Genomic DNA, 23715 nt, shown 5'->3' on the forward strand with positions numbered 1-23715 from the left:
AGAGTTGTTTGATAGTGTCAACAAGTATATTGATAGAGGTATCCAGTAACAGTGTACTTGGACTTTAAAAAAGATTTCAACAAGGTACCTCACCAAAGGCTACTGAGTAAGTTTACCAGTCATGGAATAAGAGAGGAGGTCCTCTTGTGGATCAGGAGCTCCTAGGAAACGGAAAGCAGAATGTAGCAATAAATGGATAGTTCTCCCAATGGAGGGATGTAGATTAACAAATGAGGATACTAAGGGCCCCAATCCTGTACACACTTACTTGGTTGTCTTCATATCAGTAAGATATACTTCTGAATAAATGTGCTTAGGACTGCATTTCAAATAACCTTTCTGTGAAGAGTGCATGTTAGATAAAGACTCCAAAATATTTTTTAAATTGTCACCTGTTCAGTATCAGTGGCCCCCGAATTGTGGAACAGCCTCCCCAAAGAAGTACGCCTGGCGCCGACGCTTCTATCTTTTCGGCACCAGGTTAAGACCTGGCTATGCTCCCAGGCATTTTAATGTGTTTCATGTTACAATTTTAAATCTCTTTGTTTCAGTTTATTTATTGTGATATTTTGTATTTCTGTATTTTTAATCTTCTGTACACCGCCCAGAGAGCTATTCGCTATGGGCGGTTTAAAAATGAAATAAAATAAATAAATAAATAAATAAATAAATAAATGTCCATATAAGTCTTGTGGGTGTTGCTTAATATGACCACTTTGATCTTGTCACAATTTGCAGCTGGCGGAAGAATCCAAGCCCCCTTGCACTGGTCTGGGTGGTGGAGAACTGGGCAGAGATGTTCCTTCACCCAGCCCCGCCACCTGTGGAATGACACCAGCATCACTCCATTAGTGCAGAGCTCCCTTTCCACCTGCCAATTGGGCAGGTAGGTGGAGGTGCCACTATGGCTGCAGCCAGCAGAAAGCCCCCAAACGGGCTATCCCTTCTTTGAGCAGTCATCTCACTGATAGTTAGTAGGGCCATATGATATACTAATATTTATTTATTTAATGGATCTATATCCTGCAATTCAAAATATACTGATTTCCCACAGCAGTTTACAACATATCATTTATACAAAATATCAAACAATACTAATAATGGTAGCAGCTGTGGAACATTTCACTTCTTCTATTCCAGTTCCATCAGTCGGACATCTCAATAAATATAGAAGTCTCTACCTCTTACACACCCTCACTAAAATAAGTTGTGAATAAAAGCATTTTCAGAGCCCACCTAAATGATAGCAAGGAGGTGGCTGATCATATATCTCAGGGCAGAGAGTTTCATAGCTGTGGTGACAATATGGAAATGCCCAAAATGGCAGGAGAAAAGGAGCTTGGACTTTTTTCATTTTCTAAGCCAAATTATTTGTTTGTTTGTTTGTTTATTAATTTTGTATCCTGCCTTTCCTCCCATTATGGTGAACAGCATTGTTAGAAAACAAAAAGGTTCTGAAAAAAATGAACCCATTAGAAAGTGCTGATTGCCTTCTCTGGCAGACAGAACTTTCTTAGACAATTCCAATGCTAGCACTTGTGTGTATTGGTTTACAATTTTTTTCACAGGAAAAAGTAACCTTTTACCAATATTGGTATCGAATCACTTGACCCACAACTGCTCTTTATCCACTAAATGAAAAACTGTTCCTCAGGCCCCGGGGAGGGCATCTGTGATGGTCCCAGCTCTGATTCTATGAGCCCTGATTCTGTGGGATCTGGTTCAGCAGACTCCTGCCTGCCTGTTTCAGGAAATTCTGCAGGCCCCTGATCACAAGTATCAGGCTTAGAGCCAGGAAGCTGACCCAGCTTTTCAGCCAGTGGCTTTGTAGCCTCTGATTCAGTGTTCTGCTTGCTGCTGGACTCCTGGGTTATGTTGGGGGGGGCACTGTGTTTCGCTTCAGTAATCATCTGGCAAAGGCAGAGGGGTTGTCTCCAGCAGGAGTGGTGGGGTTCTGGGCCAGGTAGGGCCAGGGCCAGGTTTCCTTTGGAAGCTGAGGCAGCTGCAAATCATGACCTCAGGGGCAGAATGGCAGGTGCCACTGCGAGGGACTCATGAACAGGGTAGCATAGTTGCCCTTCCCTGGACACAGTCACCAATGGCACAGCAGATAGGGAATGGCTGGTGGTGTGTTTGCCCACTGTGTTGGGCAGCAGAACGATTTACCAGAGGTCCGTGCACTATGTCCTGGTACTAAGTCAGGGGACTTGCTTATGGCTTTTCCAGGCCACTTGCAGCCTGTGCTATGTGTGTGTGTGTGTCTGTATGTGTGTTGCATGTGTTTTTTTTAAAATATGCTGCTATGCTAGCCTTCCCAACTGTCTGTGCCAATGAGAAGGGGAAGGTGGCTCCTGTGGGGACTTGAAACAGCAAACATTGAAACACATTTTCGTGCTCATGAACGTGCTTTTGCTAACTGCACCGTGGCACTCCATCAGCCATATTGGACAGTTTTAAATTTGTATGTGACATGGTGTGCTGACTAAAAAAAAATCCTCTTCTGGTGTCTTCATGGGAAAAGATGTTCTTCCCACCCCACTCCCATTCCCATGGAAGCTATTAGATCTATATAGGAGAAAGTACCTAATTCTGATACTGAGGTGTATTGCCTTTGTAGCTTAGCAGCTTTTAAGATGATAGGATCAGTTTATAACTAATAATCCATCCAAAACCACACAGCATAGCAATTAGCTTTATATTATATTAATTACATGATATTATATACCAGTGTGCCTGCCAATATTTCCTATGGCATCCACAAAAGGTTTCTGTGAATATTCTTTCAAAAATCCACAATACACAAGAGACTGTTTGCTCTTCCTGCTCATTTCATGTTTGTGCTTGCCCAGCCTCTCCTACACTGAAGCCATTATGCCATGCCCCAACAGCAGCCATGTTATGATATGCCAGGTCCTCATGGCAGCCATTTTGTGATTGGCATCCATGGCACTTTCTCAAAAATCTAAATGTGCTACTGCCCCAAAATGATTGGCAACCCCTATAATTGATATTATATTACTTTATAATTCCTAAATTGCCTGCTTTGCTTTGATACCTTCCTCAATTTAAATGCACTCAAAACCACCCAGAAGAAAGGGAGCGGAGAGTTCCAAGACTTCTGGCTCTTCTGTTCAATGCTTTTAAGCTTCAGGAACATCAAGTTCATCTGCTTCAGAAGTGCTGTTGTTTCTCCTTCCATTTTAACTTAGGCACATCTTGCTTACAGTTCCTCTTCCAGGAAATACAATTCCACACCTCACACCAAAGTTACATGCACCCTAGTCTCCTAGCAGTGAGAGACTTCTGGGGTTACAACACATACCCTGGGTTTAGTTTCCTTAGAATGAAGGCGACTGGAGACAGTGGTGTCTTTGTGGTATATGGTTTTATTTACACATATATACAAGCTGAGCATAAGATAAAAGGGCTGACAGCATTAACACTCCAACAAATCTTTCTCCTCCCTTAAGTTTCAGTGGCAATGGTGGGAAGCCATAACTTTGGTTTCAACACAGAGAGCAAATCAAATCTCTCTATCTCCAAGCTCTTGCTCACCATAAGATTGGCCCCTGGCCTACTGTTCTCCTGTACTCAGGATGGCATTGCCTCCAGCCAAGTGAGGGGAAGACCTCCCCCTATCTTCTGGAAAGATCACTAGATGCTAGTTTCTGTGGCAACATACCTATACTTGGCCAAGACTTTAGTCATGCAAAGAGATGTTAATAGACTTGGCTAGGGCTATTAACTTAACAAAGAGCCTAATTCGACCATGTCAGCAGTTCCTTCTACTGCAGAACACATCCAGTGTGGTATAGTGGGTACAGAGTCAGACCAATAGATGGTAGACCAGGGTTCAAATCCCCACTCAGCCATGAAGTTCCGTGACTGACCTTGGGTCAGTCACCAACTCTCAGCCTAACCTACCTTACAGGGTTGTGAAGATAATATAAGGAGGGGGAGAGCCATGTAGCTCGTTGCTATAGGGCGGTTTAAAAGCGTAATTAAATAAATAAAAAATAAATAAATACTTCCGATACTTAGGCGTGAGTGCCAGTGCTTTTTGTAGGCAAAACAGAACCATCTACACTCAAGGAGGTGGTATCAGCAGGCTTTGGTCCAAAGTTTGCAGACAAATCTTCAAAATCTTTAGGGGGAGAAAAACATAAAAGAACACCAAAAACAACAAGGACTACTTTGCATCCATGGTATTGTGACTATTTGGGTGAGGGAAATTGGGTCAGAAAGAAAATAGAATGGAGTGTCATGGAGGGGGGCATGGCTGACTATCTGCGACCATGAACAGGAGCACTCCAGACTGTAACATTTTGTTGCAGATCCCACTTGTAATTTATGTAAGCATATACTGTCAACTTGTGAAGAAAGGAGATAAACAGTAGGAGAAAGGCTTGATGGGAAGGAATGAGTCTGCTGTGTTTTTAGATATTAAAACGCTGCCAAAGAGCATTTTAGTGTGAGCCTGTTCATTGATCTGTGATGAGAATGACCCAGGCCTTCATAATAAATTATGTATAAAGTCATTACGCAAAACAAATGCAATCCCATCTTTTTAATAAAAAACAAAATCTACCCTCAGAAAGATGGGAAAATAAGTAGCTGCAGCTGTCAGAGAAAAAGGGGAAGAGAAAAAGAACTCGATGTGGAAAATAGCTAAAAAGCACAACACATTAAGTGCTTAGAATGGCTGGTGTCATTCTGAGCTTATTTCTCATTCCTTTCACTTTGCCTTAGCAGAATGATGATCTAAAGAGGCTGCCGTGACTAAGGCTGTAAGCACACTAGTTGCCAGATAAAAGTGTTTCCAATAGCTACACCTGGAGAGGGAACAGGTTGATCTGCCGATCAGTTGCAAAATCTCTTTGAAGCTGAATTAAAAAAAAAAAGCACACTCTAGCTGCTCCCACAAGATTTTATTGCTGGGCTGCTGTAACTATCTTCTGTTTACAACCTCTTTGTAGTCTGCGAGAAGAAGAAAAAGCCACACATGCAAACCTTGTAGTCTTAAACCCTCTGAGGTGAACAGTGGCCTCTTCTATTAAGCATTTCAGCTTCCACATTGTAAAAGGTTTCTATTGCCATAGTAGGAGGCTTCCCTGAGACCCAAACCAGTCTGTGGCAGCATAGTGCTTCCACAAAGCAACTGGAAGTGAAGATAGGGGATGAGATGGCAATTGATAAGCACCCTGAAAGTCTCCGTAATTAAAGATGGTCATATTCACCTAAGTCCTACTCAGAGTAGACCCATGGAAATTAATGAACTTAGTCATGTTTATTAACTTAAATGGGCCCACTCTGAGTAGGACTACTGAGTAGGCATTGAATACCATCCAGAGTTTTCTTCTACCTATCATTATTATAGCATTAACTGATGCATTGTTTTCATAGGTAACATAGGGATATGCAAAGCTACCTTTTAATAAGACAGACCAATGGTCTGTCTAGCTCAGTACTGTATACACACTGGCCTGATTCGCACCAAAAGCGAAGCCATGGTTTATTATAGCTTTTTAAACCATGGATTAGCATTACATCTGAACCCAGCCCATTAGTTTTAACTACTATGGTTAAAGGTTGTTTGTTAACCAAGGTTTGTAGTTGGTTTATAAACCTTAGTTAATGTGAACCATAGCTTAGCATTAGGTTCAAATTTGGACTTCCTCCTTAGCAATGGTAAAGGAGGTGTCACTACCCAAGAAGCTATAGAGCCTTGAATGAAGAGCAGCAAAAATGTCAAACCGCTCTCAAGGCTTGGCTGTTCTCACTGCTGCATGTAACTATTCTGTGACATAATAAACCAAGGTTTAAGGAATTGTCTTCCATACACCTCAGGTTTAACTATGGTTAACATTAACTGTAGTAAACATTAACCATGGTTTAGTATTATATGTGAACCAGGTCTGGCAGTGATTGTCCAGTGTTTTAAATAGGATTTTTTTCAGGTCCTATGTGGAAACAACAAGGATTGAACCTGGGACCTTTTGCATGTAAAGCATGTGCTCTACCACTGAAGTATAGCATTTGCATCGCACCAACCTCCCCCCATCTTACTCCTGCCATCAGTCATTTGAAATGCAGGTGCCTTAACATATTGAGAAGAACTACAATCCTGTTGGGTTTTTGTATAATCACCTTTGTGCATCAGGATTCCAAGGAAGATTGGATATCGATACCAGAGGTAATGTAAACAGCATTCTGCTCTTCAGTTGTAACAACATATCCCAAAATGGTAGGGATACAAATGGTTCTTGCAGCAAAGAAAGAATTGAATCAATGAGCCCCCCTCCATCAGCTTCACAGAGACCTACTCCCATTTGGCTCCTTCCCTCTGAGAAACACTCCTATAGTGGCCATTGGACCTGACTTCATTATTTCAGGCTCACATAATGCAAAGCAAGAGCATTTCTATACATTTCCTGGTGCATACTCCCAACACTGGACTTTTTTTCACTTTGAATTCTATATGACATAACTGTGTGACCAGTTTACTCTGGATCAGGAGTGGTGAGTTTCACAATGTGTAATTAGCATATCTTTTTCAAAACAAGTTTTCAAAGCAGTAAAGACCTATTCAGGAACAAATTTTATCCATGGGATAAAATACAACAAACATTGTTGAAAGAGATAAAAGCAGTACAGGAAAAAATAACTCAAGGACAATTGAACAGTGATAAAAAGACTGAAGCGTGTGTTGCTGATCAGGAAAATAAAATGCAGGAATTAATAGGCAACTTGGATAAAGTACGCAGGGAAAACTGAAAATGATTGTGGAAAAAATAAATAATATTGAAAAAGTGGTGGCAGAACTGGAGAATGGAATAGTAAATAATACTAAAAGAACTGATAATATGGAAGGATCACAAGAAGAATTTAGAAGTTTATAGAGAGAAATGAAGCGAAAAATAGAAAATTAGAAACTGAATTAGAGATCAATAAATCAAAACTGGATTGATAAGTATTCCCCTTATAAATGTTTTACTGGTATCCCAAATTATGGGCAATGTTATAAGAGGTGTAGTATTGCGAACAAAAAAATTCTTTAATTTCTATTTCACCAACTCATTATTCTTCAAAAATGCACTATTCGTTCCATTGTCTAAAGGTGTTTTTTTTATCTATAGATGCAGAAAAGGCATTTGACAGAGTGGAATGGGCTTATCTAGCAAAAATGATTAAATGTTTTAATTTCAGTTTACAATTTCAAATGTGGATCCATTTATTATATCAACAACCTACTATACAGACATTGGTCAACGGTTGTTTGTCAGAACAATCCTCTCTTTTTAGAGGCACCAGACAGGGATGTCCATTATCCCTTCTCTTTATTTATCTTAGCAATTAGAGAACACCCTGAAATGTTTGGAATACAATATAGATTAGAGCAAAATAAAATACTACTCCATGTAGACAATATTGTATTAACTTTAACTCAACCTGTCAAAGGCAATGTTATGGTTTAAAGGAAATAATTCGATTCAAATTATTACGAATATTCCATCTGTTTATCCTGGATTGTCAGTTTGGTATAAATTTCAAGATAAAATATTTCCAGGATTATCACAGCATACATCATTATTGCATAACAAATTTATAACTTATGTTAATGGAATGCTAGGAGATTTTTAAAAAGTGGTATCAAGCAAATTTATATTGTATAAAATACATTGTCTTGGAGCACCAAATTAAACCAAATACAGAAATTGTCAATTTAATAAGGGGTCAGAGACCACATTTATATCAATATTTTCAAGTAAGCAAGGTGTTAATATGTTTATTTAGGAAATACAGGACATTAAGGAAAACAACTGAGTTTGAAAATTTGCTAAGCTCAGGTGAAAACAAAGATCTAATCAGAAAAAGTATTCTATAAGTATGAAACTTATGAAATGGGAGAAAGATATTATACAAGAAATAAACCTGACAGAATGGGCATGGATTTGGTCAAACATACCTTTTCAATTAATATCAACTAATTTAAAGGAAAATTTCTATAAAGTCCAATACCAATGGTATTTGACCCCATACAGGCTCTCAAAAATATATCCTATAGTGCAGAGACAATGTTGGAGATGTGATAACAATTGAGCAGATTATCTATATCTATTTTATACAAGTATATTGGACTAATATGTGTAATATAATTCTAGACATGACTGGTTACTCTTTGCCAAATAACTTTAAAGCACTGTTGTTAAATTTTTTGGATGATATAGTTCTAGAATTCAATTTAGAAAATATTGTAAATCTGCTGACAGTAACAAAACTGACAATCGCTAAGGTATGAAAAAAGAAAGAAGCCCCTTTAATCTTGGACTGGTTTAATAAAGTCTGGGAGACAATATTAATGATAAAATTAACATACCTTAGAAGAGGGGAAAATGGACAAGTAAATAGACTTGTAGAACGGCGGTCTTTATTTATTGTGTTTTGGACTAACAAGATCCAGGATAATATTTATCCATATTCTTTATATACATTATTATAAAAGGGAAAGGGAAATAGTAAGAAAATAATACGAAAAGGGGAAATAATATATCTTTATGTATTAAAAAATCATGTGATTTTTTAAAATTCTCTCCTTTAAAATGCACACAAATCTGTATAATTTCCCCTTTCTTCTATTTACTGACTGTATTTTCAATTATTAGTATGTTTATTCTGTTAATAAATCTTGTAAATAGAAGATGACAAAGACGAAGATGAAGAAGCAGCTTTCATGCATACACTAAATCCATGGAGGGGGTGAACGAGTCTGTGCTCACTGTCCCACACTGTTGGCACACCCTACTGGCCCTCTCCCCAGACCTCCATGTGGTAGCCAGAAGATATGAAAGAGACACCTACACACATACAGCTGTAGATGCGATTTGGAACCCTGCATGATCAGTGTTTCCAGCTGCATAGAATGCTTCACACATAGGTACCACTTTGGGGCATTAAATTTTTTTTTAGACATCTCCTGAAAATGGTATTATTCATACAGGCTGTTGAAGCATGAAATTATTTTTCCCCTACCAGTATTAATTGTGTTTTTATTGATCTTATTGTACTTTTGTATGTTGTATGCCACCTTGCTATATTTTTATGAAGTGCAGTCTTATAAATGGATCAAGTGGATCCAGGGTGTGGTCAACGCATCATTGCGGCAGGGAGTGGTTCCAGCCACCCTGAAAAAGGTGGTGATCCAACCACTCCTGAAAAAGCCCACCCTGGACTCATTGGTTTGTGACAATTACCAACCGGTGGCAAATATCCCCTTCTTAGGGAAGGTGTTTGAGAGGGTTGTGGCACAGCAATTGCAAGTATTCTTGGATGAAACAAATTATCTTGACCCATCCCAGTCTGGGTTCAGGCCTGGTTATGGGACTGAATCAGCCTTGGTGGCCCTGATGGATGACCTTTATCAGGTGAATGACAGAGGGAGTGCAACCCTGTTACTCTTACTTGATCTCTCGGCGGCTTTTGATACCATTGACCATAGTATCTTTCTGGGCTGATTTGGTGAGACGGGTATTGGAGGCACTGCTTTACAGTGGCTCCAATCCTATCTCCAAGGTCGTTTTCAGATAATAGCATTGGTGATTGTCTTTTGGCCCCCTGGCAGTTGTGCTAGGGGGTGCCTCAGGGTACCATCTTGTCCCCCATGCTGTTTAACACCTATATGAAGCCCTTGGGAGTGATCATCAGAAGATTTGGGGCAAAGTGTCAGCAGTATGCTGACGATATCCAGCTCTATTTCTCTGTAACATCTGAATCTGCAAAGGCCATGCAAACCCTAGACCACTGCCTGGACTCGGGGGTGGGCTGGATGAGGGCCAATAAACTGAGTCTGAATCCTAGCAAGATGGAGATGCTGTGTGTTGGTAGTTCCCAAGTTCAGATAATTGGTCAGTTACCTGCTTTGGATGGGGTTGTACTCTCTCTGATAGAGCTGGTCCATAGTCTGGGGGTGTTCCTGGATCCCTCTTTGTCGCTAGAGGCCCAGGTGACCTCTGTGGCTAGGAGTGCCTTTTAGCAGCTTCGGCTGGTAAGACAGCTGTGGCTATTTCTGGACTGGGATAGCCTGACCACTGTTGTCCATGCACTGGTAACCTCCAGTCTGGATTACTGTAATGCGCTCTATGTGGGGCTGCCCTTGAGATTGGTCCGGAAGCTGCGACTAGTGCAAAATGCGGCAGTGACACTGCTCACTGAGGCAGGGTATCGCCAACATGTTAACCCGCTGCTGAAAGAATTGCACTGGCTACCTATTAGCTATTGGGCTAAATTCAAGGTTCTAGTTTTGGTGTGCAAAGCCCTATACTGCTTGGGACCAGGATATCTGAAAGACTGTCTTATCCCTTATATACCCAGTCAATCTCTCTGCAGGTGAGCACCTCGTGCGGCTATCATCTTATCAGGAGGTCTGTTCTACACAACATAGGAAACAGACCTTTAGTGTGGTGGCACCTACCCTGTGGAATTCCCTCCCCTAAAATATTAGACAGGCACCATCTCTGTTATCTTTTCAGCGCCTACTGAAGACCTTCCTTTTTCAACAAGCCTTTTAAGTTGAGACCTTATCCCAGTCTGCATCTGTGTTGGAAATGCTTTTTAATTTCTTTTTAAACCTTTTTTTAAAATATATTTTAAAACCTTTTTTAAACAAAGATGCTTTTAAAGCTTTTTATAAAAAATGTTTTAAAAGATGTTTTGTTTTAATATATTTTAATGTTTGTTTTTATGACATTTTAAAGTGTTTTTAGTGCTTTTGTTTGCCGCCCTGGGCTCCTACTGGGAGGAAGGGCAGGATGTAAATCAAATAATAAATAAATATTTAAACAAATGTGCAAAGTAACACTCTGGCTCATGTGCAGAGGTCTGGGGACAGGGGCAGTGTGGTGCATTAACCTTAGAGGCAGGGCTTCCACCCCCCTCCACTTATTTAGTGTACTTGTAGAGACAACTTCTGAACAAGGGTTAGATCTCTTCCCCCTCTCCCATGGTATCTACAACCCATGGGCAGAGAAATCAAAATCAGGGGGGCCAGCAGAGGAGATGCTGGCAGAAAGTTCCGTGGCATCCACTCCCCGTTCAGGAGACACCGGGCTGGCTAAACACCAGCTCAGTTGGGAGCAGCACACATGAATGGAAAAGCAAATGCTGGTTCTGACAAATATCCCCACTGGTAAGCACTCCCCATTGAGCACCATTGTAATTATTTTCCTAAGCCAACCTTTTTGTCAACGGAAATATTACCTGGATTGGGACCTGCTGGAGCACTCCGAATGCGAGTAGGATGTCACGTTAAGTCCCCCACCCTCAGTTCCTCCTCCACCAAGCTCTCGGAGTGCCCAGTTTTCAGGCCTTCCGCTGGCTTCTGCAGCTCTCTGTCCTCCAGGCTGGGCTTCCCCGGCGGATCCCCAGCTGAGTTGTTAGGGGCCTGCCACTGCTGCGGCTCAGCTGGAATGAGGGGATTCTGCTGGCAGAACCCAGTGGAGCCGGTACTCTACCAGCTCAGCCACATCCAACTCGCCCCAGCCCAGCGCAAATACAAATTGGATTGTGCCCTACGTGTATTTAAGGATTATAATTTATAAAATAAGTAGTTCATCCAAAAATACATTTTTGTTAAACATATCCATAGGTTGGGGAACCTATGGCCGGCCAGATGTTGTTGGTCTACAGCTACCCTAAACCCAGGCCATGGTCCATGCTGGCCGGGATTGATGGGAGCTGAACATCATCCAGAGGGCCACAGGCTTCCAATTCCTGGCATTTAAATTAAAACACATGGCAAACAATTAGATAGGAACAAGAAAATATCAAATATATTTTATAAGCCTTGAAGAACAGATTTTTTAAAAAATCGAGGCACCAAAAGTTAAGGAGCAATATAGTCTGGTTGGACAGCCTCTTTAGAGAGGGGGCCATGTCAGAGAAAGCCCTGTCCCTGAAGAAAGGACAGTAGAGGGCTAGACAGTAGGAATGGGCCGGATAGGATTACGTCTTATTACATTAATATTTCTAAGAAATTACCTCCAAAAAGCAACGTTTTCCCAAAATGGAGTGCACTATTTTGGGGGCTATACACTTAACGACAATAAACATCTTACATTTTGGCAAAAAAAATTGCTATAAAGAAATATCTATTATTGTGGGGGGGATGACACAGATGTGTAAAGAGGGTCCCAGTGGTATTCTGTTTTCCTCCATAAACCATCTGTGACAGCCTTTCCCAACTAGTGGGCCACCAGATGCTGTTGGACCACAACTCCCATCAGCCTCAGCCAGCATTGCCAATGGTCAGGAAAGATGGGAATTGTGGTCCAACAACATCTGGTGGTCTACTAGTTGGGAAAGGCTGATCTATGACATTCACCAACATCTGCTTAGAACTCCCAAAGTAACAACTAGTAGTGAATTAGTTGGTGATGTTACATAGACCAGTATTGCCATCTAGTGGTGTAGGTATGCAGTGGTCTCTGAAGGTTAAATCATGGCAGTAGATGGGGGGAATAGAACGCCTCTATTTCTACAAAAATGTTATCAATTGATAGCCAAACATCCTAACCAAACATAATCCTTTAGATACAAAGTTCTGCAAGTATAAGGTCACTTGTACAATGGATAATTCCTGTCCTCTCCTCATCTTGCACCCCTGAAGTCTCTCTTGAGAATGAAAATTGTCACCCCATACAGTGTGTACTGCTGTGACATGGGGGACTACAGTATCACCCCAAACTGGGTGGAGGCAGCACCCTGCTCCATTTGTGTAAGGTGCCTCTGTATGAGACTTGGAAGGTAAGGAGGGACAGGAAAGATTAATGGCTTAAGACGTCTTCCACTCCTGAACCTTTGGGTTTTTTCTAGTGCATATGTCTGTAATGTACCAAGGGAAAATGATAAACGTGTTTAGGGATGTCTAGCAAATAACCATCACGCCTGAGCACAAGTGACATGTGTTTTAACCGGGGTTTGTTTATTGTTGATCTCTGCCTGGACCCTTATAAGGAAGAGCTGCAAACTGAGAGTTACGGCTGCCGGGGTGAGACTGTGCTGGGCCCATCAGGGGGCAAGCGTTTCCACCTGACCTGCCCCACCTCTCTGCCTGGACCCTTAGGAGGAGGAGCTGTGACTGAGAGGTACTGCTGTAGGACTGAGACTGTGCTGGGACTATTCAGCGGCATGCTTTTCTCACCTGCCTTGCCTCCTCACCCCTGATCTTTCTGACATCTTTCCAGGGACTACCCTTTACCAGAAAGATGAATGGATTTGGCTTTTAGTCTTTGCTGTTGTTATTTTAAATGTTAAGGTTTCGCTGTCTTCAATTTTTGTAAAATGTGTTGTTCTTTTCTTATTTGCATTTTATTTGTGTGTGTGTTCTTTGTGAGCCACCTTCCTTGGGGGCCTTTTGGGGGGAAAGGCAGCACAGAAATACACCATATCAATAACAATTAGGTATTTTAAAACATTCACAAGCTGTTTTTAACTGTTATTTATAATTTTAATGTTTCATTTTGGGTAAACCATTTTGCCTTTTTTTTACAATTAAGTGGTATATAAATATTGTTGAATAAGGATTTTTTTTTTTAAATCTAGCCATTATGTTTCCAGTGGCCCAAGCAAAGCATTCATGCCTTATTCCAGTTATTGCTTCATGCTGTCTACATTTTAACAATCCAGTTCAGAGAAGCTATTTTGTCAAGAGAAAATGTGCAGGATTATCTCAGATACAGTAACTGTAGTATGTACATCAGACTTTCTTCTTTTTCTTAAATTAACATGGAGGTCTTGTGCTACATAATTTTGCTATTGCATTGTGGATTGGTATCACTCCTTATTTTATTTTTAACCTTCCAGAATATGGTGGGAAGGCCCATGAGGCCAGCAGCTGCTGAAACCGAGCAGTTCTCACTCCTGGGTAGTGACTGGATGGGAGATTGCCAAGGAATCACACCCATGCCACTTTGGGTTCCTTGACAGAAGATAGGATATAAATGTTTGAAAATACTTTAAAAGGGGGGGCACTTTTTGGGAAAATTGATATGTCTCCCCTCCCTGTGCCCAAGCACAAGCCTTTATTTTGCCCATTGTGAAACATGATAAAGATTGGTAACATTTGCTGTTGGACTCTTCTGCACTTGCAGTGACTTTTTTTTAAGAGATGTGAAGACCTGACTTTGTGGAGAGAAGCCAATGAAGTTTATAATTGCAAAGGAAAGTGAGTATGAGTGCATGTAACAAGAAAGAAAGACTACATGATTAATGTAAATTTACTTAGAGGTATCCATAGTTCCCAAGAATCACCTTGTATCAAAACAATAATCTGTTGCTGATCCCTTCTTTGTGCTGTGATCTGTAATTCAGGTTCTGAGCTGCCCTGTATAAAAGGAAGCGGAGTGTTTCCCATTCACTCTTTCATCAAATCCAAAAACAGTGGTTACTTTTCCTCCTATTGCCAGAGGATGATGAACTTTGCTGGCACAGGAGCCCATCCAGATTAGATTAAGCCTCCCAAATTGCGGGTTTAGGGGCCATTTGGGGGGAAATAAGAGATTCACTTTCCTCCATAGTTCGTATTAATGCAATAACTTTATTAGGCCAACTTCCATATTAGTTTCATATTTTCAAGGGGAGAGGGGGACCCTCTCTTGCTTTTTCTCACCTTAGAATAATTAAGAGGTAGACAAGTAGTTTCTTGTACATTTTTTTTTAAAAAAAACATACATTAGCAGCTTCTCATTGGCTGGTTTTGCTTTCCTGGAGCTTGTGTTGAGAGGGGATGTCCTCCAATAGGCATTACAGGGTGAGGATGTCCTTAATACTGCCTGCAGAGTGCTAAAGAATGGCACATGATTTTTTTTCCAAGCATAGCAGTGGACAGTTTTTTAAAGAAAAAGTTCAATGAAGCTTTGAACTTCTTTTGCTGTGCTTCAACAAAGACGCCCAGTGCTCCCCAGTGTTTCTAGGTATTTAGACAGCCTTGCAAAGCCCATGGACATGGAGCAGAGAAACAGAGAGACATAGAAAAAACATACAGATATAGTGTACAATAAAGCAAAATACAGAAAAACAGAGCAGCAGAGCAACACGAGGCTTTGTGAGCCCCTGAACCTATGTAGGGCGCTTTGCTGACCTTGTTCAACTTGGGGAAGGGTAAAATCACCCCAATTAGCCTCATTAATCAGTCCCATTGTATGTATCCCTATCATTTATCCTCATATAAGAGTGGTGTAGTCTGAGCTGTGAAACAGAAATGTCCTGATCCTAACCTTGGCCTTTGCTCTGAACGCACTAGGTGGCTTTCATCCCATCATCATGCTTCAGCTTCAGTTCCAATGTACAATATGGGGATGATGGTAACACTGTTCCCAGCTTACAGAGCTGTCATAAGGCTTACAAAGAATATTCTAAGGCTGCAATCCTATGCACACTTACCTGGGAGTAAGCCCCACTGAACTCAATGGGTCTTACATATGAGTGGACATGCCTAGGATTACATGCGAAGTATTATTTATTTATTAGATTTATACCCCACCCTTCTTCCCAGTAAGAGCCCAGGGTGGCAAAGTATTAGGAGGTGCATATTTTTCTGCTTGCTGCCTGGTTACTATTAAGGGCTTCCTGAACAAGAGTGGGATTACAAAGCAATCCAGGGAATGCAATAAAACAATAATGTGTGCGAGGGAAACTGCTATGCATTTCTGTTCTCATAATGAGGTACTTCCAGTAAGAATTGCAGATCTTGAACAAATGTGGTTTATTGAAATTACATTCTTTTGAATTTAAAGCATGTTTGTCATTTGACTAATACAATTTAAAAAAAGATAATGTAGTTTTGGCATCTGCTGGAAATTGCACAATAAACATTATGCGAAAGATCTTATACCAACATAAGGCTTAGACTTCAAAATTTTATGTGGAAAAAAATTTGTTAACAAGCACTGCAACCAGAGCACTTTGTCCTAGAAATATTGAGATCATGCACATTAACTAATACCTGCTCATAGGTTCTTGAAACGAATGATGACCTAGGTTAAACTAGATTTAATCCAGCAAGGCACTTCTTATATTCTCACTCAAGAGTGCATACACTCAGGATCACAGTTATGCCTCAGCTGCTTCAAATAATGGGATGCCCAAATTTAATAGATAATCTATGGGTCATGGGAATCCTAGTAAACATTTAGATCACTCAGAACTGAAGTTAGCCTGACCCCTGTTGTAAGGTTATTGGGATAATGGGACACTCAACTTTTTAACGGGGTGAAATGGGGTGTAATGGGGTAAAGGTGAAACATTTGGTTTACAGCGCCAAATTAACATTGGCTCTATAGCAGGGGGTGTGGCCCTCCAGATGGTGCTAGACTACAACTCCCATTGCCTCTGACCAGTGACCACATAGGGCCAAGCTGATGAGGGGTTCTCCATCCCTGCTCTAGAAGCTGCTTTGGGGCATGTCTTCCAATACCATTTTCCTTTCTTGAGCTCATGAACCACCCTTTGCCTACCTAACAGGACATGGTGCCATATAAGAGGTTGTCAGGATACCAGCGCTTAGGTTCATTCTTTCATGTCTTCTTACAGCGCCATCCTGTCCATGCCTACTCAGAAATAAGTTCCACTGAGTTCAGTGGGGCTTATTCCTAGGTCAATGGGTATAGGACTGTAGTTTCAAACTTACAGTAAGTACAGCACTAATCATTTTGATAGTTGATTTAATACTTTGTTTAAAATGTGCCAGTCTACTCTTAGGACCTTCAAAGAAATACCGGGACAATAAAAGAATGGGAAAGGAGCAACGTCACAGTTGTGACTTTGCTACCAGATACAGCCCTACCTGCAAGATTACATTTTTAAAACTGAATGACAAAAAGGAAAGGGGAATGGGAAAAGGGAGACGTGGAAAGCTTGGGAGAACAAGTTGGGTTTTAGCAATTTCTTAAAAGGATCAGAAAGTCTGTCAGGAGCCAATTCAAGAAGTAAGCCACGGCCAGTATAAAGCAGCACAGGGAGCAAGTGTGGCGTAGTGGACTTGGACTGGAGGAAACTGGCTACCAGTCCCCACTCATCCATGAAGCTGACTGGGTGACCTTCAACCAGTTGCTGTCAGCCTAATCTACATCACAGCATTGTCATGAATATACAATATATATTGCCCCCAGCTCCTTCAGTGATAAAAATGAAAGAATGAAAATAAATGAAAAGGAGGTGAGTCTAGGTTTACAAAGGCTGGTGACAATAAATGAGGAAAGGAATGACGAGAAGCAAAGGGAAGTTGGGGCAAGAGTATGGAAAGGCTTTAAGTGTGAGAAGCAAAACCTTAAAACTTGATGCAAGAGAAAAAGAGCACAAGTGAAGAAGAGCAAAGAACAGGAAGCAGATGGTTGAAGAAATCACAGAGGCAGCAGCATTAAGAAAGGAAGCAGAGGCGACAATTCAAATAAAGGCCAACTAATGGGCAATATGGTAGTGTATTCACACTGATGGACTGAACCAAGGCTTTTGGCCACCACTGTGCTATTTAGCGACTACGCCACAGGTCATATCCAATGCATGTGTTATTGCTGCTCTCAAAGCATACTGCAGTACAGAACATATACCGCCCTCATTTGGTGGGGTGATTTTATCTCTAACTCAATCAGCTGGGGAGCCAGCAGGAGCTCAGCACAGGAGGAGCAGGTAGGGAAGCAGGCTGGATTGAATGTCACAGCCAGGCCTGGAAGCAGTCCTGCTCCTGTATCCAGGCCTGCCACAAACTCTGTCTGGCTGCATCCACAGATTTTAAGCATATGATTTGACTCTAATAAAAATGGAACAAATGTTAATGTTAAGCAGCTGAAAACAATAGTTGGCAAGTGATTTAATGTGCCCTACACATTTTGCGCTATTGTTTTTCTTTTGGAGCAACAATTAAAACAAATATTTGCAACAATTAAAAAAAATATTTACGCATCACTTAACGTACTGGAAATAAATGGACCTCCTGAACAAGTACTAACCTCTATCCAAGAAGCTTCCACTAATCGTTCTTGCCAATTTTGGGAGTGTGGTGGTGGTGGCTAGGTTGAGGAGAAATCATCTAAAATGGTTGAAGGCGCTTTATATATTGAAAATGCTGTTAAAAATAATGGGCTCGATCCTGACTAAGTTAGTTGAGCTTAATCCCCATTGAAATCAATGGGACAAGTTAATAATTACTTAAGTCCCATTGATTTCAAAGGGAACCAAGTTCAACTAACTTAGCCTGGAGCCAATGCAACTTATAGGTAAGGCCCATTAATCCAAGCAATGCATAGCTAGTTTTGTACGGCCACCGGTGGCAGGGCAGATGGAGGTTAAATGTGTTTCTTGGTAAGCAGGAAGCCCCTTTCCCAATGCTGTGCTGCAGACTCACTTTGTTTTTTTTAAATAATTGGGATATGGCACAGTCTTTGCTGTGGAAAGGGAAAAAGTAACAACAACAAAAGTCCCACAGGGCATGCTGAAGCTTCTGGATATATGTAAAGTAGGTCTTTGGATTCCAGCCTATGTATTTGAAAAGTTACATTTTAATCCAATACATTAAGACACAACTGGAGCGCTGAAAATGGAAGGAAGGGGTAAGGGGAAAAGGCTGACACGTTCTAACAATGACTAAAATTGAAGAAGACCAAAAGAAAAAGAAAAGAAAGTTCATGGTATAATTTTGTTTATTATTGCTCTCAAAGGGCTTGGTAGTGAAATATACAAGCTATGTTCTATTAAACCAGAAGAAAATAGTGTAAGGTATAAAATCTATGCTCACTGTTCCAATCCAAACCACTTGATATTCTTTATGTGACACACTTACTGCTATTTCCAGAAATATTCTTTCACACATACTCTGCATATTTATATATTAAAAAAACTATTTGAAGAGGCAAACCAAAAGTTCAAGCCAAAAAGATGAGCTGTCATGTACTATATTGTGCAATGTTGTACACTTCAGTTTTCAGAACTGATATGTCTTTCTAGAATTGCAAACAAATTAATGTATATTCTTTACTATGTCTTCAAAAACAAAATATGATCGATATGTCATGATATGAAAACAAAACAGAAGAAAAAACATCTGCTTTTTCTCCCCACAATGTACATGTACTACTCCCGGTACCTTTTAGCAGGAGCTATCTGCACTAGGTAGAGACTGAACCCCTATTTGAAAACATATATACTCATTCTTATCTTCCTTGCAACCTCTATCTGCATGACCCTCCCCCTCCCCCCCTTAATTCTGTTAAAATTTCTGGAGTCTACCAATACAGAACTTCTTGCTCACATCTATTTGTAACACACAGCCAGAGGACTTCCTACTTTGTTTTTGTCATTAAGTGCAATTAAAATATATTCAACATCGTCTTCAGAAAGCAATTATACAGCATCTGTTAAAAGGAGGAAAAAAAACCCTTTGCAACAAGGAAGTTATTTACCAAGTACTTTTTAAAAACAACCCTGCCTGTTTCAGTCCTCTAGAAAGCAGAGGAAAAGTTCTCTGTTTAGTTGTCTAACAGTTTAAAAACAAACAGCAGAATATATTTACTGAGTAAAAAATACAGTCATGGCTGGATTCTCCCCAAGAAGCACAAGTTCAACTTCCAATGAAGTTAATAAGAGTTGTCTGCCCTTACAGTCAGGGTAGGAAGCCTAGCTAACCGATTCCGGGACTGACAGTGCAGTGTTATGCTAGAGGAGAGATGTAGCAAAATGCATGGATTCTGTGAGCTGTGACGTAACAGTACTGGTATATACATACAGGAAAGGAACAAATGCAGTTAGAGCTTTTGCTGCTGAAGAAGCAAGCAACCATTCCATTTGTAAAATGACTTATCTCTTCAGCAATTGGAACTGGTACTGCAGAACAACAAGCAAAGTTCTAGCTGCATGCACTGTTCTCCTGCATGCCATTCTCTATATGCTTGTATATCACTTATTTTGATCATGGTCCCACAAGACAACTTCAAAAACCTTTCATTTAGAAATCCCCAAACAGTCACATGCATGAGAAAGCAAAGATAAGCAATTTCCACAAAGATTTTTTCCAAGCTTCAGAGTGGAGAGTTCCAAACAAAGGTATTCAAAATGTTCTTAAAATGAACTCTTGCAAGTGGGGAATAAAAAAATGTCAATAGTTGCATTTTGAAAGTAAAATATTAAATGCTTACCCTTGGCTATGAGAAAGAGAACAAACCCAGCCATTTAATAATCCATTAAAATTAATAATCAAATTCTCAGATAAGAATGTGTGTTAATATTTCATCATAAGGAGTAGTAGGGTCTAATTCTGCTTTGAATTCCATTTATAGAGTTTAATTCAGATTGTTTTTAGTGCGGAGCTTACGGCAAAATTTGGTCCCAACACTGGAAGATATATGCCACTGCCATACACAAAACAGTTTCTGAAGGAACGCAGCCTCTTTGTGCCCCATCATTCACCCACAACATCTATTAGACAAAGTAAGTCTAGAAATACCATGCCACTCTAAAACTGGTTGGCTTAAAAGGCTATGTCAAACAAATAAAGGCTTTCTGCATGGAAGCAGCCACTGTGCATTGTGACTGAAGGTAGCCACCAGGTTAAGACTGTTCATATGTAGTTCCCATTGGTGTTTTTGGAGCCAGAGATGGTAGACACCATATTGGTAGCTATTAATATGCAGCAGAAAAGTCTGAACCATCAGATGCTGAGATGTTAAAGACTCTTTTTTTAAAAGCTTCAATGATTGCTGGTTTACTTAGTAATATCCTATGATAACAGAGGCAAACTGACCTCCCAGCCCTGACCACATTTACTTAGAAAACACTTTCAGCTGAAATCAGTAGAACTTCTTCAAAGGAAGTGTGCTTACGGCTGCAGAGGTACAGTACAGTCCTCGCATTTCTCCTACTTTTAATAGTTTTTTAATACAAGATCTTTTCCAGGCTTCTGTGCTGATTTATGCCATTTTTTAAAACAAACCATGCAGGAGATTTAAGAACAGATGTTTTAAACAGCCAAGACCAAGTCATTGAGCAGCCATAGCCACACAGGTCAAACGGTCAGGTTCATCATATAGTCTTTAAAAAAGAAAACAAAAGAAATAGCAAGTCCAGATCTATATAGGAAACGAAGCTAAGCATATTCCAGTTTTAATGGGGGCAGCATAGGAGGAAAGAAATGTGTTTGCGTGTGGTGATGGCTGGGGGGAGGGAAAACTGGAATTGCATTAATTCTAGTGTCTTGTTGAAAGGATGTGCTCATCAGTAAGGTACTGCTGCCACTAAAATGCCATTGTCTTATATAAATTAATAAGTAAGAAACTAAAAATAAAATGTCTGCAAGAATGAAGTAGCTTTTCCAAATGGCTTCCTCCCTGAAGAATGGCTGTAAATGAACTGAAGATTGTGTTTTGCTGCAATGCATGCTGCCTTGTTTGTTTTTTAAAAAGATGCTAAGAATAAGAAAATATTAAATTAGTTTTAGCAAGGAGAAACATTCAGTAGCTCCTCTTATAAGTGTTGTACTCTTGAAAGACAAACCAGTTGTCTGAAGATGCATGTAGCTCCATCCTTCAGCTTCCCCTCCCACCCACAACAAAGCAACAAAAAAAATGGTTAGCCCAGATTTTCCTTCCAGAACTATGAATACAGGAATCCTTAGGCAGGCAAGTAGTCAATTGTTTCCTCTTTCTCTTGAATCTTCCAATTTCTTCAGTCTTGGCTCAAGTATTATTAGTTATCAGTTAATAAGAAAAAAAAGTAAGTTTACTAAGTATCTTTTCTTCAATGAAGTTAATCTGATACCATTGTCTTGTTATATGTTCAGAACTGTGTCTGTAAAATTATTTCTTTTTCTTGAATTCTTGGATGCCATAGCTGGAGCCTTTTTCTATTTCTGTTACACCGATCAGTCTACGAACTCCAAAGGAAGCTTTAAAACAGAAAGAAAAGAGACTACTAAATTATTCCAGAAGTTACTCCACTATTTATTGATTAGTGACCAATTTTATATTGTACACTGTAGTGAGAGTAGCGATAAACATGTGCATGCATATAATACACACACGTACACACACAGAGTAGGTAATGTATACTCTGTAACAGATAGATGATAAATTCCTAGCCATTAGTCAGAAGAAGGAACAATTCAGCATGCTGAAGTCCCAGCTACTAGAAATCATCACCATGAACAAGCCCACAACCACTTCTGAGGTTTCACCAGTTTTAAACTTCTCTGCACAGCCATTTGGGGCTAAAATAGGGATAGGGAACCTGCGCTCACCAAAAGTTGTTGGATTACAATTTCCATCAAGCCTGGCCATTGGCCATGCTGGCTGGGGCTGATGGGAACTGGAGCCTAACAACATCAGGAGGGCCACAGGCTCAGGCCTGGACTGGAATGAAAGCTGAGCCTTTTTGGACACTGAATTTTGCATAATAAAATTCTACATCTGCACAAAACTGGAATATGCACAACTCTCTCTCTCTGTGTACATATGCACACATAAGCAGAGATCAAGCATCTTAAGAGGACTCAGGTCAAAGGCCAAACAGGTATAAGTAAAGTACTGTCTACTGAACATAAGAACATAAGAAGAGCCTGCTGGATCAGGCCAGTGGCCCATCTAGTCCAGCATCCTGTTCTCACAGTGGCCAACCAGGTGCCTGGGGGAAGCCCGCAAGCAGGACCCGAGTGCAAGAACACTCTCCCCTCCTGAGGCTTCCGGCAACTGGTTTTCAGAAGCATGCTGCCTCTGACTAGGGTGGCACAGCACAGCCATCACAGCTAGTAGCCACTGATAGCCCTGTCCTCCATGAATTTGTCTAATCTTCTTTTAAAGCCGTCCAAGCTGGTGGCCATTACTGCATCTTGTGGGAGCAAATTCCATAGTTTAACTATGTGCTGAGTAAAGAAGTACTTCCTTTTGTCTGTCCTGAATCTTCCAACATTCAGCTTCTTTGAATGTCCACGAGTTCTAGTATTATGAGAGAGGGAGAAGAACTTTTCTCTATCCACTTTCTCAATGCCGTGCATAATTTTATACACTTCTATCATGTCTCCTCTGACCCGCCTTTTCTCTAAACTAAAAAGCCCCAAATGCTGCAACCTTTCCTCGTAAGGGAGTCGCTCCATCCCCTTGATCATTCTGGTTGCCCTCTTCTGAACCTTTTCCAACTCTATAATATCCTTTTTGAGATGAGGCGACCAGAACTGTACACAGTATTCCAAATGCGGCCGCACCATAGATTTATACAACGGCATTATGATATCGGCTGTTTTATTTTCAATACCTTTCCTAATTATCGCTAGCATGGAATTTGCCTTTTTCACAGCTGCCGCACACTGGGTCGACATTTTCATCGTGCTGTCCACTACAACCCCAAGGTCTCTCTCCTGGTCGGTCACCGCCAGTTCAGACCCCATGAGCGTATATGTGAAATAAAGATTTTTTGCTCCAATATGCATAATTTTACACTTTTTTATATTGAATTGCATTTGCCATTATTCCGCCCATTCACTCAGTTTGGCGAGGTCTTTTTGGAGCTCTTCACAATCCCTTTTTGTTTTAACAACCCTGAACAATTTAATGTTGTCAGCAAACTTGGCCACTTCACTGCTCACTCCTAATTCTAGGTCATTAATGAACAAGTTGAAAAGTACAGGTCCCAATACCGATCCTTGAGGGACTCCACTTTCTACAGCCCTCCATTGGGAGAACT

The 23715-nt window shown here is 40.6% G+C and overlaps 1 protein-coding gene across 9 annotated transcripts in view; it reads right to left on the reverse strand.

Moving 5' to 3' along the window:
* Window positions 1–18671: 18671 nt before the first annotated feature.
* Window positions 18672–23715, reverse strand: part of AGPAT3 (1-acylglycerol-3-phosphate O-acyltransferase 3) — a 130817-nt gene continuing 125773 nt past the window's right edge. For 8 of the 9 annotated variants that reach the window (XM_061627522.1, XM_061627525.1, XM_061627526.1 and 5 more), the window contains one exon: window positions 18672–21925. In XM_061627522.1, the coding sequence (XP_061483506.1) occupies window positions 21837–21925 (89 nt within the window). In that variant the 3' untranslated portion in view covers window positions 18672–21836. The remainder of the gene's footprint in view (window positions 21926–23715) is intronic. The other variant, XM_061627530.1, reaches the window with a different exon arrangement.

The sequence above is a fragment of the Rhineura floridana genome, chromosome 5 (genome assembly GCF_030035675.1).
Source record: "Rhineura floridana isolate rRhiFlo1 chromosome 5, rRhiFlo1.hap2, whole genome shotgun sequence".
Lineage (NCBI taxonomy): Eukaryota > Metazoa > Chordata > Lepidosauria > Squamata > Rhineuridae > Rhineura > Rhineura floridana.